Source organism: Mercenaria mercenaria, chromosome 9, assembly GCF_021730395.1.
Source record: "Mercenaria mercenaria strain notata chromosome 9, MADL_Memer_1, whole genome shotgun sequence".
Classification (NCBI taxonomy): domain Eukaryota; kingdom Metazoa; phylum Mollusca; class Bivalvia; order Venerida; family Veneridae; genus Mercenaria; species Mercenaria mercenaria.
In genome coordinates, this window is record NC_069369.1 from 11970933 (window position 1) to 11984882 (window position 13950).

The window sequence follows — 13950 nt, forward strand, 5'->3', positions numbered from 1 at the left end:
TGGAGTACACTCGGGTACAATTTTTACACCTGCAGGTAGTAAAATATACCTGCAGGTTCAAAACAGACATGTTTTTCATTAGCTTTAGATTTGTACCTGAAGATGTAAAATTATAACGGCAGATACAAATTAGAAATAAACGCGGAGGTATAATTTGTACCTGAATGTATATTTTTATAACGGCAGGTACATTCTGAAAGCTGTTGTAATGTTTACCTGCCGGTATGGCATTTATACGCAGAGGTATAATTTATACGCACATGTAGGTAAAAAATGTACCTGCAAGTGCAAAAATATACCTGCAGTATAAAATATGGACAAAACGTATGTGCGTAAGCTTCAGTTTTCAACAACCTTACAACACACAGCATCTACTCATTGTTTTGGTTTCAGGATAACTCGTTAACTTTTAAAAACTCAACTTTTCACATTACTTCACGTTGTCTATTTCTGTTCATATGCTGCTTTATAGAGGCGGAACAGCTTACCTTATACAATATGTTCTACGTACTTTCAGAAGACGGTCAGATAGAACCTGCAGAGTTCCATACATTCATGCATGATGTAAGTGATAAAACGTAATTTTATTTTGTCACCCGTCCCCACCACCCTCCACACACACACACACACACACACACACACACACACACACACACACACACACGCGCACACTTGACAATAAAAAATATGCAATGCGAAATGGCAAACCAAGCGTTGGAAAAGCACGTACCATACGTAAGCTCATACGTAATATCTTTTATTTTTTACGCCTCACCTGCCAATTTAACATTTTCAAAAACATTATACTCGCAAAAAGATGTAGGTGTTTCAACATGCTAGAATCCTAAGATAATTTTAAAGTTATTGCTCGGAAAAGAAGGAGAAATGAACTGGTGTATATTCAAATCATTTCTGCATTGCCAGTTTCCATCATAACGGCTGATTAATCAATTACATGACATTGTATAAAGACGATTCTGGTTATAAGCTTTAACTAAATCCATCACATCTGGAAGTAAGCTCGTATGTCCACGGGAATGAAAATTGTTATATTTGTCCAACCGAAAACCTTCAGCAAACACATTCGTTTTCTAACAGCTCATTTACTCGTTTCCATTTTTTTCCAGATGCATCCCGACTCTCACCAGAACGGTGGTCACGGTCATGGACATGGATGCTAAATATATACTACATGTGTTATGTAAAATAAGTAGAATAAAGCGTTTTTATTATCTCATCATGCTTTGATATCTTTTACAAAATAAAATATAACATAATGTATACACATAATTGAAGAAGAAAGAACTTACTGCATGACACATTCTTTTTATCTGTTACGTTGAATAGCAGGAAAAACGTTATTGTTCATATAGATTTTGAAAAATGCTTCGAAAAATAGATAGAATAGAAAAAGTGGAAACTCCACAGGTCGCCGAACGCAACAAAAAACGAAAATGTTGCAGGCTCGGTTTGATTGAGCCTGTTCATGGAGCCTTCTTTGTCAACGGTTAATACAGAAAATATTAGCTAAAAAAGTTAAACCTTTAAAGGCCATTGATGTTGTAAACTCATGTGTGAATTACAAAACGAACAAACTCGAATATCAGTCAGTCAGTCAGTCAGTCAGTGAGAACCGATCACACTTTGAGACTGCTTCATAATTTTGTATGGCTGTTAATATGCAAAAGCTGTTTAATCCCAATAATATAGTTGTCATGTCCATATCACGTCACGTTACGTTACGTCACGTTACGTTACGTTATGTTACGTTACGTGACGTTTTGTTATGTTATGATATGTATCACACAATTTTAACGGGTTTATCCCTTTCTTACAATAAAAGTTTTCTCCCCCTTCCCCCCTCCGCCATTCCATGGTCTTTGAATTACATTTTTTTATTTTCTGGTTTCTGAAACCGATAAAAATTTAACAGAAAATATTGCCATTTTAGTTTTGGTTTATCTTTGCATCATAAATAAATTAGGTACAGTTTAAAAGTTTTATTAATGAAATATGATTTCATTTGGTACGCAGTTAAATCGCATTTTTCGATCACACAAGACAGATTGTAAAGTCATTTTAGCTTGTATATATGATTTTACAATGTGAAAAAGTGTTCAAATCATTGTCAATTTTCTAAAATACTACAATATATTGTAATTCTGCTTTATATACATGTGAGGAGAAGCAAAACTTACAAAAAGGTCGGGAATTATAGCCACGACATATTCAGATAAGACTTACTAAGTGTCAAACTCCCTAAAATGACATGTCGTGCCATAAGAATATGCAATATGTATACATTTACTCCATAAATGTGGACTGTTTTGGTAACTGAGATAAGTACAGAATTAAAGGGAAAGGAAAGCCTGAAAATAAGTTAATTGTATATGAAAGCCATCATCAAGCCTTTCATAACGCTGAAAGAATTTTTTAAAATCGGACAACTATTGAAAAAGATATAGCAGTTTGAAATTTAAGAAAATGGCTGATAATGAAGGCAGCCATTTTAGTATGTTTATGACGTCATTTACACACTGCTGAATACTTTACTTAGCAAATAACCTTTTAAAAGACTATTTTTCTTATGTCTCTTGAGTATAAGTTGTAAAACATGACATTTTTTTCATTATAGCTGGAAAAGGTAGAGAAATTATTTTATAGTAATAAGTAAATGTTGTTCAAATGTGTATCTAAAAATTTTATAAATCCGCCATTTTGTTTTTTGTTGCCATGGAAACAAAATGGCCACCAATTTGACCAAATATTTAAATGCTCATAACTTTCTCATTTTACTCCGATTTTGAAAATTCTTTCACTTCTTTAAATGATTTAAGAAATGCCAGTTGACAAAATAATCATTAGAACAACGTTGCCTTTCCCTTTTAAGGCATTACATAAGTTCATTCATGCACAAACACCAATTCCTCCGTGGCCGGGCGGTAACGCACTCCTCTTCGGACTTGAAATACTTCACGTCGCGGCCCGTGTCGTTTGATTGTTAAAACTATATGTAATTGCTTATTAGCTCATCTGATTTTTTGAGAAAAAATGATGAGTTATTGTCATCACTTGAGCGGTTGTCGGCGTCGGCGTCGGCGTCTGCCTCGGCGTTGCCTGGTTAAGTTTTATGTTTAGGTCAGCTTTTCTCCTAAAAAATAAAAAAATAGCTCCATCTTGCTTTTTGCAAGAATTATTGCCCCTTTTGGACTTAGAAAACCAGTTTTCTTGGTTAAGTTTTATGTTTAGGTCAGCTTTTATCCTAAACTATCAAAGCTATTGCTTTAAAACTTGCAACACTTGTTCACCATCATAAGCTGACCCTGTACAGCAAGAAACATAACTCCATCCTGCTTTTTGCAATAATTATTGCCCCTTTTGGACTTAGAAAATATCAGATTTCTTGGTTAAGTTTTATGTTTAGGTCAACTTTTTCTCTTAAACTATCAAAGCTATTGCTTTGAAACTTGCAACACTTGTTCACCATCATAAGCTGACCCTGTACAGCAAGCAACATAACTCCATCCTGCTTTTTGCAATAATTATTGCCCCTTTTGGACTTAGAAAATCATTTTCTTGGTTGAGTATCATGTTTAAGTATACTTTTCTCATAAACTATCAAAGCTATTGCTTTAAAACTTGCAACAGTTTTTCACCATCATAAGTGGACACTGTACATCAAGAAACATAACTCTATCCTGCTTTTTGCAAGAATGATGGCTTTTTTTAGACTTAGAAAATCATGGGTAGGACAATATTTCTATTATACAAAAAAAAATCAGATGAGCGTCAGCACCCGCAAGGCGGTGCTCTTGTTTTTCCAAGTGCCATGAAGTAATTGCTATATAACAATTAATGTTAGTTACATTTAGCTCAAACTGTTCAAGGATTAAAATGTGTCATTTTTACAGAAAATAAACGAAAGAAACACAGCTTTGCCTTAATATTATTATGAATTGCTTTTTTGAATTTCTCCTATGATATTTGAAAGCACAAAAGGGTTAGTTTTGTAAATTTTATGGCGATGTTACGCATCATTTAAAATGTTATTGCCTAGGCATAAATTTCAGTATCGCTTGATTTAAAGAATGCTGCCGATGTTTTACGATATGAATGAGAAACTCGCACCCCCCCCCCCCCCCACCCCCCATCTCGGATTCGAGCATACGGTGGCATACTTTCAGACTCTTTATTGGCTTGAACATCAATCTTGGTCGGTGATCTGATAAGCAAGGACTTCTCTACATGGAAAAGTAAGCACCTGTGCAGATTGTTTTGACAAAACATGATAAACAGTTCAAAGGTTTGACATGCATCTGCGATAACGCGCTACTTAAAGTATCAGACTGCGACAAGGGAAGACTAGCGCCAGTCGTAAATCAAATGCCGAAGATGTATAGAGATCTGGTCATGGTTTTCGTAAATCTGTCTGAAACACACTTAATGCTCACCAAAGCAATGTGTTATACGGTGCAAGACATGTACTAGGGCTAGCAGTGGAAACAGAGCGATCAAAATCAGGAGGGGGGAGGGGTGTTTATGCTCTAGAAGAATGTGTTTATTTGAGGTTTGTGAACTAGGAGCAAGGACGCTTGAAGATTTAGTCACGAAACTACCTAGACAAATATTTATAACCTATCTTGCAATCAGATTGGTATTATCGTCACTTTTCCATGGTGATTTTCGGTCGTCTGAACAGTCTTGAACGGTAGAAAAAGAACAAACTAGTATCACATTGAAAGACTTAAGAAATGGTACCAGTATAATTATTTCGTTATTTCTATATTGTAGTCTTTAATAAATTTCGACAAGTGGGAAAATACTCAATTTTGCGGCAAAATATTGAACCTAAGAAGTATGCTATAAAACACAGTAGAACTGAACTGATATTGTTTATGCCAAGTAATATTGTAATCCCTTGATGGATGACAGAGTTCTCGATCGGACAGGGAAAAAACCTTATTGACCTTTGACCTCCAGTTGTGACCTCTACCTTTGAGCTAAGGGTCTGGGCTTTATGCATGACATGTTGTCTTATCTGGGGAACATTTGTGCCAAGTAATATTAAAATCCCTTCATGGATGGCAGAGTTATGGACGGGACAGGAAAAAACTCTGTTGACCTTTGATTCCCAATTGTGACCTTGACCTTTGAGCTACGGGTCCGGGATTTGCGCATGATACGTCGTCTCATCATGGGGAACACTTGTGCTAAGTGATATTAAAATCCCTTATTGAATGTCAGAGTTATGGACCGGACACGAAACAGACCCTGTTCATGCTATGTTAACATTTGACTGCTAAGTGTGACCTTGACCTTTGAGTTAGGGGTCTGAAAGTTGTGCATGACACATCGTCTTATTATGAGGTACATTTGTGCCAAGTAATATTAAAATGCCTCCATGGATGGAAGAGTAATGGACCGGACAGGAAAAAAAGCCTTGTTGACCTTTGACCTCCAATTGTGACCTTGACCTTTAAGCTAGGGGTCGTGGATTTGCGCATGACACGTCGTCTCCTCATGGGGAACATTTGTGCCAAGTAATATTAAAATCCCTTTATGGTTGGGAGAGTTATGGACCGGACAGGAAAAAAGCCCTGTTTACCTTTGACCTCCAATTGTGACCTTGACCTCTGAGATTGGGGTCTGGGCTTTGCGCATGACACGTCGTCTCATCATGAGGAACATTTGTGCCAAGTAATATTAAAATCCCTTCACGGATGACAGAGTTATGGACCGGACACGAAATTGCGGACGGACGGACGGACAGACGGAATGACGGAAAAGCGCATTCCTATAGTCCCCGAAACTGTTTTCAACCAGTAGGTGACTAAAAATGGTGTCGGAAAGAAAATGCAGATCAGAACGCTCTCACTGAATGGAAAAAGAATATATTTAAAATCATAAAAACTCGAGTTAAATTTTATGAATCAAACCCTTCCTTATTACACCCTAAACCCAAGTTTTCACTTCGAAGTTCAAAGAAAGCTTTATCCAAGGTACACACGAATTTTGTTTTTACTCCTGCAGACAAAACTTCTAATAATATTATTATTATATGACGCATTTACTACACAGAAATATAACAAAATATAACAAAACCAACTGAAACGTACAAAAACTTACCAGTTATCACAACAAGATGAGAAAACTATTGCAAAAAGTCATGTAAATCAATGTATGAATTTTAATGTCGCACTTGATGACAGACAGATGAAGCTCCCTACTCTTTATTGGATCCCTAAACTTCACAAAACCCCATATAAAGCTCGATTCATAGCAAATTCTACTTTATGCACTACAAAAACATTTCTCTACTTTTGACTTCTTGTCTTACTGCAATAAAAGACCACGTACAGAAGTATTGATCCAAGGTATATGAGAACTCGGGTGTTAATCTATTTTGGTCCATCAAGAACTCTGTTGATGTTATAAAAAAGCTAAAAAAACATTTCAAATGTTCGAATATAAGTACTTATGACTTTTCTACTCTTTATACTAATTTACCACATAATCTTATTAAAGACAAACTAGTAGCTTTAATAGAGAAAACATTTGCAAGAGAAAACGTTATTATCTGGCTTGCAATAAAACTACAGCATTCTTTTCTAACAGTGCATTTAAGAGATACAACCTATGTAGTTGTGATCAGATTCGTGAAGCTCTAAGGTTTCAACTAGATAACATATTTATCAAATTTGGCAATTAAACTTACAGATAAGTATTTGGTATCCCGATGGGAACCAACTGCGCCCCACTCATTGTCGATTTATTCTTATACTGTTATGAACGAGATTTCATGCTTAGTTTATCCACTGAGACACAATTTGAAATTATTGAAGCTTTTAATGGAACCTCAAGGTATCTTGATGATATTTCAAATATGGACAACCAATATTTTTCAGAAATGGTGAAACATATTAACCCAAAAGAGTTACAGCTTAACAAGGCTAATTCTTCAGATTTAGAAGCGTCATTTTTAGATTTAAATTTGACAATTATGAATAATAATCTAGAAACGAAATTTGCGTCCCTGCTTATGCATGTCAGAGTTTAAGTTTTTTAACCAGTCACTAAACACATTATTGTTCATCCACGCCTTTTTATTAGAAGTGTACCGTATTTGACACCTAGTTCAGATTTCTTAACGTTTTTAAAACATCTAGGATTCTCAGCCTTCCCTATCACAAGCGGTTTTAACTTTTCCCCAGACGCACTGCACGCAAACATTATTGTAATCCGTTCTTTTGAAACCTTAGTACCTTTACTGAAAGTGTCTTATCAGGTAAAGTTCTATAATAAAGCCCTGTCTCATCACAATTGAAAACATCATCTAACGAGTAATCTCCAACGACTTCAGGAATTCTAGATTTAAAATTTTCAACAACATTTTGATCGACACCTGCACTTTCTATTGAAACTTTAAATTCCTTGATAGAATGGCGGTCTTTCCACTTATCTAGCCATCCATTAGAGGCTTTGAATTCACTTATTTCCAGTTCATTTGCAAAATGCAATGCTTTTTCTTTAATTATTGGACCCGAAACCGGCATTCTTAGCACGAACAACACAAAACCACTGCCAAACCAGTTCATTTAATCGTTCATACTTTGCATCGTAGCCAAGTCGTAGTTTGTTTGAGGCAGCTTTATTCTCCTAGTGCTTCTTGAAGGTTTCTTTTTTCTTAATGATGTCTGCAACAGTCGACTTGCCGATGCCATACATTTCTCCCAGAACCTGAGTAAAATAAAAGAAAGAATAAGTGACAAGCCAGTCAATGTGTTTTTTTATTTCAATATCTGTGATTGATTTTTATCTAAATTTAATTCCAAATTAAATCCAAATCGTTTAATTACATCTAGGGTGTTGCAATTTTAATTAAAATGACAACTGACATGAAGAGGTTGTCAAATTCATTCATTTAAGTTGAGCCTTTCTATATTTAAGACAACGATTTTATGAAGAAAAATTCGAGTTAATGTTAATTTAATTATCCTTGTCCACTTTTTTAATTTTATTAAAAAATACACACCTTCAGTGTTGGTTTTGGTACAGACTCCGATTCACGAATTAATTTTATTTTTTCCTCGAGAGACAATTCTGTTCTTTTGCGTTTAGACGGAGGTGTAGCAGACATTTTGCAAAGCAACAATAATCTGATAAAATAAAACACGATTCTTTCCATTTTTGTACATAAAAAATAATAGCATTTACTCAAACATTTTCCACCTCTATTTTACCATCTTTGAAGTCCCGAGTTTGTCAATATTTAATTGATGTTGATAATGCATGGTTTAACCGATGTAACTAAATCAATTAAAACACCGATCTTTCTTCCATTCAAACGTTAATAAAGTTTTCCACAAGTAAGACATTTAAATTAATTAAAACGCCGATCTTTCTTCAAATAAAACATTTAGAAAGTTTTCCACTCGTAAGATTTAATCAATCACGTTTCCATGGATTGAAAACAAATTAAAGTAATCGCCAATTATTTCTTTACTTTTTGTATCAAATGACCATTGTAATTATAACAACTGTCACAATAAACGCGCGCCGCTAATAGACAATCAAAACAACATGTTGACAACTCGCCGGGGGCGTTTTTTGGATTAACAGCTGGTTTTAGATAGGTGACAATTTTAATCCGCCAAATATTTTGCTGTCCGGTTTTCGGAGGTCGACTTTAGTGTAAAAATATTAACGGGCCTTCAAAAATCGTCCGGTTTTCAGAGTTCGGAAGTTCCGGTTTTCAAAAGTTGAATATAGAAATAAGAACAAAAAAACGGGACTTTGAATTTCGTGCGGTTTTCAAAGGTTTCCGGTTTTTAGAAGGTCCGGTTTTCGGAAGTTACACTGTATATGATAAAAGGGACGATTTTAATTTTGAAATTGTCAGTTTCCCCCACCTTGATGGAGATGTCCCTCGAGCAACATCATACGGAGTCTATATTTCACAGCTTATTCGTTTTGCAAGAGCTTGCTCAAAGATAGATTATTTTAATGACAGAAATCCTCATATCACCAAGAAATTGTTACAACAGTTACCGTTATCATAAGCTACGGAAACCTTTTAGTAAATGTTACTACAGATCGTCGGAACTGTTAGAAAAATACAATACCAACCTAAAAACACTTTTAAAACTTGGACTTACACACCCGGAATATTATGGAGATGTAGTTTATAAAATTCGGAAAATCAAACATAGTCCTTATTTTAATCAAATACTTGTACAATGGGTTAAGAAGTTTATCAAAAGAGGATACGATGCGAAAATCGTGAAGCACAGTGCATGTTTAGTTATTGACCCCTCTACAGTTAATCGTTCTACGCTTTCCTATTTGATGGTGCGATGACTAATAAAGTGTAAGACTCCATGATGCTTTTCTCCTAAATCCTACATACAATGGACAGAGGGAGTTGATTTTTGTCTTGCAGTTTTCTTAGACGTGCCCTTAAAAGTTAGGCTCTTGGTGCTCTGACTTTAGACAAGTTGTTGAGTACATTGGTGTAATTATATCTTAGATTTACCTTAATTTTATGTTTTACTTTATTAATCTGTTATTTTTGCGCTGATGTTAGAGTCTTTCTTAGCGGGGATTATATTTACATTGTGTTGTCTAACTTGTTGATAATAGGGTAAGTGCGAGGTTGGCATCCCTTAAACGCGTTTAAACCCCCAGTTTTCTTTTTGTAGGTTACAAACCGTTCAAAGGCGGTGCTCCTATTTTCAACTGGTTTTCTCTCTGTCTTGGATTGTCTGTTGCGTATGTTTTCTTGTTTATTGTAAGCGTTTTCTCCTCCTCCTTGCTCCCCCTGTTGCCCACCCCCTCCTTTCCCCTTGCATTTGCGCTACTTTTTGCATCCCTCCCCCTTTACTTTGAGTTAGTTTTCATGGATTTTTTTTTTATTCTGCCTGACGGTATCCTAAGGCGGTACACAATTGTTTTTTCCTGCTTATATGGATGCGTTTTTGCAATTGTGAGTCTAAAACGGTGCCCTACTGTTTTCTATGTTATTTAGTTGGGTGAGGTTGTGTGTTTGATTTTGGTACATGAGTGTCTGCGCTTTTGTGGTTTACGTTGTAGTGTGACTGTTATTAAGGAACGTAGCATTCCCTTTGTATGTTCATCCTTGTTCTTCTTTCCCCTTTAAATTCCTCCCCCTCCCCCTCCCACCCATATCCCACAAAAAAAATGTTTACCACTTCCTCCCCCTCTATCTATATTTGACATAATTAATACGTACTTGTTAGATGTTTGAAGCAACCCGTCTGTAATATTTTTCCATTACAGCTTCTTTTTGTTGTGGACCTACTTTGCAAATGCGTGGCTCTGAGGCTGTGTTTTGGTGCTCTGTGCTTCCGAGAAATGTACCCTTACCTATTATCTTTTGTTGTCAGGCATTCCTTGCCCTTTAGCGATAAATGGATTGCGCCTGAAACCCACACCTGTTAGTGTAACATGCAGTATGTACTTGTTATACAACCGTACACAGTCCTTTTTGTAAATTTATAAAAATAATAGTATCTTAGTGGTATTTTTGTTTAATTTATTAGAAATGCTTAGTATGACATTCAGGATCAACGCTTTGTCAATTCATTCAAGGTTGCACTAGACACGGAGTGAAATCATCCAATTAGCAAGACTTTTACATAGAACATTCGTAACGTTAAAATTATCTATGTTGCATTATCAAGCAATATCAAGCAGTATGATTTGCCAACTTAATAACCCGGCATAGATCATTTTTGGTCATATAATAAAATCTGGAAAGTAGATCCCTCGGAAGCATCGAGAACAAGGCAAACAGTGAAAATTGCAGACTCGGTTTGATTGAGTCTGTTCATGAGCAGTAATGGAAAATGCAACACTGCCCACGCCCCCTAGCACCGGCTTAAGCAGTATTCAATCTTCAAATCTAAATGAATTGAAATCAATGATCCCGAGGGACCAGAAAATAAAACGAGCTTACGGCATAACGATGGCACAAACCCAAAAAACGTCGCCCAACCAAACTTCACCCTCCGAATGAAACCCTGACAAACGTTGCCCTGCTGAACCTCGCTCCGCTGAACATCGTCCAGCCAAACGTGCATGTGTGCCAGCGCCTGTACGCCAGTCCTTTTGATTTTTGTCAAGATCATGGCTTATAAATTATTATACATTGTGAAAATACCTTATGCTTGCGTCAGTGAGATGGATTGTGTCGAGCAAACACACTACATGAAGGCCAATGTCACACTTGGATGAGGGAGTTTGGCAAGGGCAAAGGTCATGTAAGGTCTTATCCGAGCAGTAATGTAACACTTCTTCATTTCCTGATAAACACAGCTAGTGCCATACGAAAACCGGGCCATAAAGTCAGACAGGGTGACGCTTTGAAGAGAGTCGTTTTGCTAGGCAACATCCGGCGGGGCGATGTCCGGTGTCTGATTTTTAATGACAACTACATATGTACGTCTCTTGTCCCTTTTGTGCTTGGTGATCAATTTAATACTGAACAATTTGGAGTGATTAATTTTATGACCATGTGTGGTTCAGATATATGGATTATAGAGACTAGACAGTATTTTACCATCTGTTTCGAGCTTAATTTACCGGGACGGACGTAAACTGATGTAAATAGGATACTCTCAGGAGTAGAAGAAGGTATATAAGACATCACTTATATGAACATACCTGAAGTTGCAGCGCCGAAGACCAGAACCTACGATATATACGTTCTGGCAACAGTCTGAGAAGGATTTATACCTGAGGTGACCTTAGAGATCAGGCTGATCATTGAAAGCGAAGGGAAAGTGTTCGAACTTGGAATTTCGCACTATTTTTAACCATATCTGTAATGTTTTCGAACTGGATCGAACCAATATGACTGAAGCACATACCCATACAATATAATTATAAATGTGTAGGCCTACAAGTGTGAAACCAAGATCGGTTTACACCTAAAGTGGCTCAATAGATCAGGTCAGGTTAAGTGAATTTCAGCATATTAAGACACTATGATACGTTTTGACGCATGCTCAAGTACCTACATGGCGGATTTGCTTGTAGAAGTTACTTTGATGCAAGAACCCTTCCAGTCTTATCCAATGTATCGTTGGACTTAGGACTAGATCCGCTACTATATAACTATTTCTCCAGACACCCCACTCACCTCCACTGCAGTAAAGAATTTCATCCTTTCATGATTCATTTGATTATTTGGAGGACAATAAGCACATCATAATGGGTACATTGTTCAGGCTTTATTTTATAAAATTGAATGGGGAGAATGTAAATATAAACAAAACAAATGTAATTTCAGAGTTGTGTCTCTACTGAAAGAATATAAGAGGCTAATTCACCATTAGTCCCAAACCGTGACTCTAGTTGCCTCCCCTGACGGTCCAGGGTGGGGAGTCCTCTGTGTATTACGGTATCTGTATCTCTGCATTTTAATCACGTGATCCCATATCCTGGAATTAAGTCCAGTCAAATACAGGAGGAGAATATTTGATGTTTGACTTTAATCAGGAGATATTCCTAGACAGGAGACAAACAGGATCCGGTTTGCAGATTTAATGAACTAAAATTTCCTAATTCCCTAATTAAAATTTATCATTGCTCTGTTAAATCTATACATGTGCGTTTGTTTTTTAACGTATGCATATACTGTTTTATATATTTCAAATACTTCACCATTTAAACGTCATACACATTATATAAACCGTTAAGCAAAATATCGCAAGATCTCTTAAAGAGAACACGACAAAACTGGCTGAAAAATACTTCCTAATACGTGAGTCTAATTCGTCTTCTATGTTTACGTATGTCGAACCAGTAGGCGAAAGTGCGATATTATTCAATCTCCCATCGTGTTTTCGTGTTTTCGCCTTTGCGGTCAATAGGGCGACAACGCGAAAACACGATACAAGATCGCGAAAATACGATGCGAAAACTGTCGTGTTTTCGCGCTTTCAATATCGAGTTTTCGCGTTTTCGCCCTACTGACCGCGAAGGCAAAAACACGAAAACACGATGGGAGACCAAGGGCAAAAACGGGAAAACACGGTATTATTAGCGCGAAAACGCAATATTTTTGTCATCGTGTTTTCGCTTTATCACATCGTGTTTTTGCGTCAATACATCGTGTTTTCGCGATTTCGCCCTTAGGACGACAGCGCGAAATCACGATGGCCCTAATGGAACACCGTAAATAACAAAGTGGTATGGACAGAAAGTAGCCATTTGACAAGGTAGAAAAATAATACCTAAGACAAAAAATAGAAAACAAGTAGTAATCACATTTTGTAACGTGTCTGCAACTTATAATTCTCAGAATTATCAGTTGTAGAATAAAATATTTCCATTATTTAAATCATAATATTATATTCCCTTCTCAAATGCGCTCATTTGATTGGTCGAAAGGGGTGCACGTGCGGGGCCGCAAAAGGCAATATTGACCCGCAAAAGTGATATCTTGCGATAACAGTTTTTCTTATATGTATGAAACATGGGTCAGTCAAATAAGTGCATTTGAGAAGGGCATATAATATAACAGTTATAGACATATGTGTGTTTTTATGGAGAGGTAAAAATGATATTAGAGAGTTTGAGATTTCAAACTTCGCCTTCCCCTTCAACGTCTCTCATATACATTTTGGGTAAAACGTCACCGATATGCGTGTATTTTATTTATATCACACGTTGCTACTAAAGTTTTCCATGTAATATCACGTAAGCCTAAGACTTCTCTTTATTACTATGCGAAATAAAAAGCTTAGTTTCAGGATTTCTGCTTATTAAGTTATTTGATTATCCATACATATAATTAGACTAAATTTGATGCGAAACACTATCAATAGATATAAGAATAATGAAGTTTTGTATGGCTAATAATTTTAACTAAATACATTGAATTGAACCTGGAAGTATGAAGTTATCAATTGATTTTGAGAAACTTTG

At 36.3% G+C, this 13950-nt stretch overlaps 1 protein-coding gene across 1 annotated transcript; it reads right to left on the reverse strand.

Moving 5' to 3' along the window:
- Nucleotides 1-23: 23 nt before the first annotated feature.
- LOC128559204 (tigger transposable element-derived protein 6-like) lies at nucleotides 24-7553 on the reverse strand. Its single transcript, XM_053550405.1, has 3 exons — nucleotides 7263-7553; nucleotides 489-535; nucleotides 24-96 (listed from the first exon to the last, which is right to left on the reverse strand). The coding sequence occupies exons 1-3, from the start codon at nucleotides 7551-7553 to the stop codon at nucleotides 24-26; spliced, it is 411 nt and encodes a 136-aa protein (XP_053406380.1).
- Nucleotides 7554-13950: the final 6397 nt, after the last annotated feature.

Excerpts from the sequence above, each read along its gene's own strand:
- LOC128559204 (XM_053550405.1), bottom strand. The coding sequence starts at position 7,553 with ATGCCGGTTTCGGGTCCAATAATTAAAGAAAAAGCATTGCATTTTGCA. Across the intron at positions 536-7,262 it reads ATAAGACACTTTCAGTAAAG|GTTCTATCTGACCGTCTTCT; the intron begins GTACTAAGGTTT and ends GGAACTCTGCAG. Across the intron at positions 97-488 it reads CGTAGAACATATTGTATAAG|GTACAAATCTAAAGCTAATG; the intron begins GTAAGCTGTTCC and ends TTACATCTTCAG.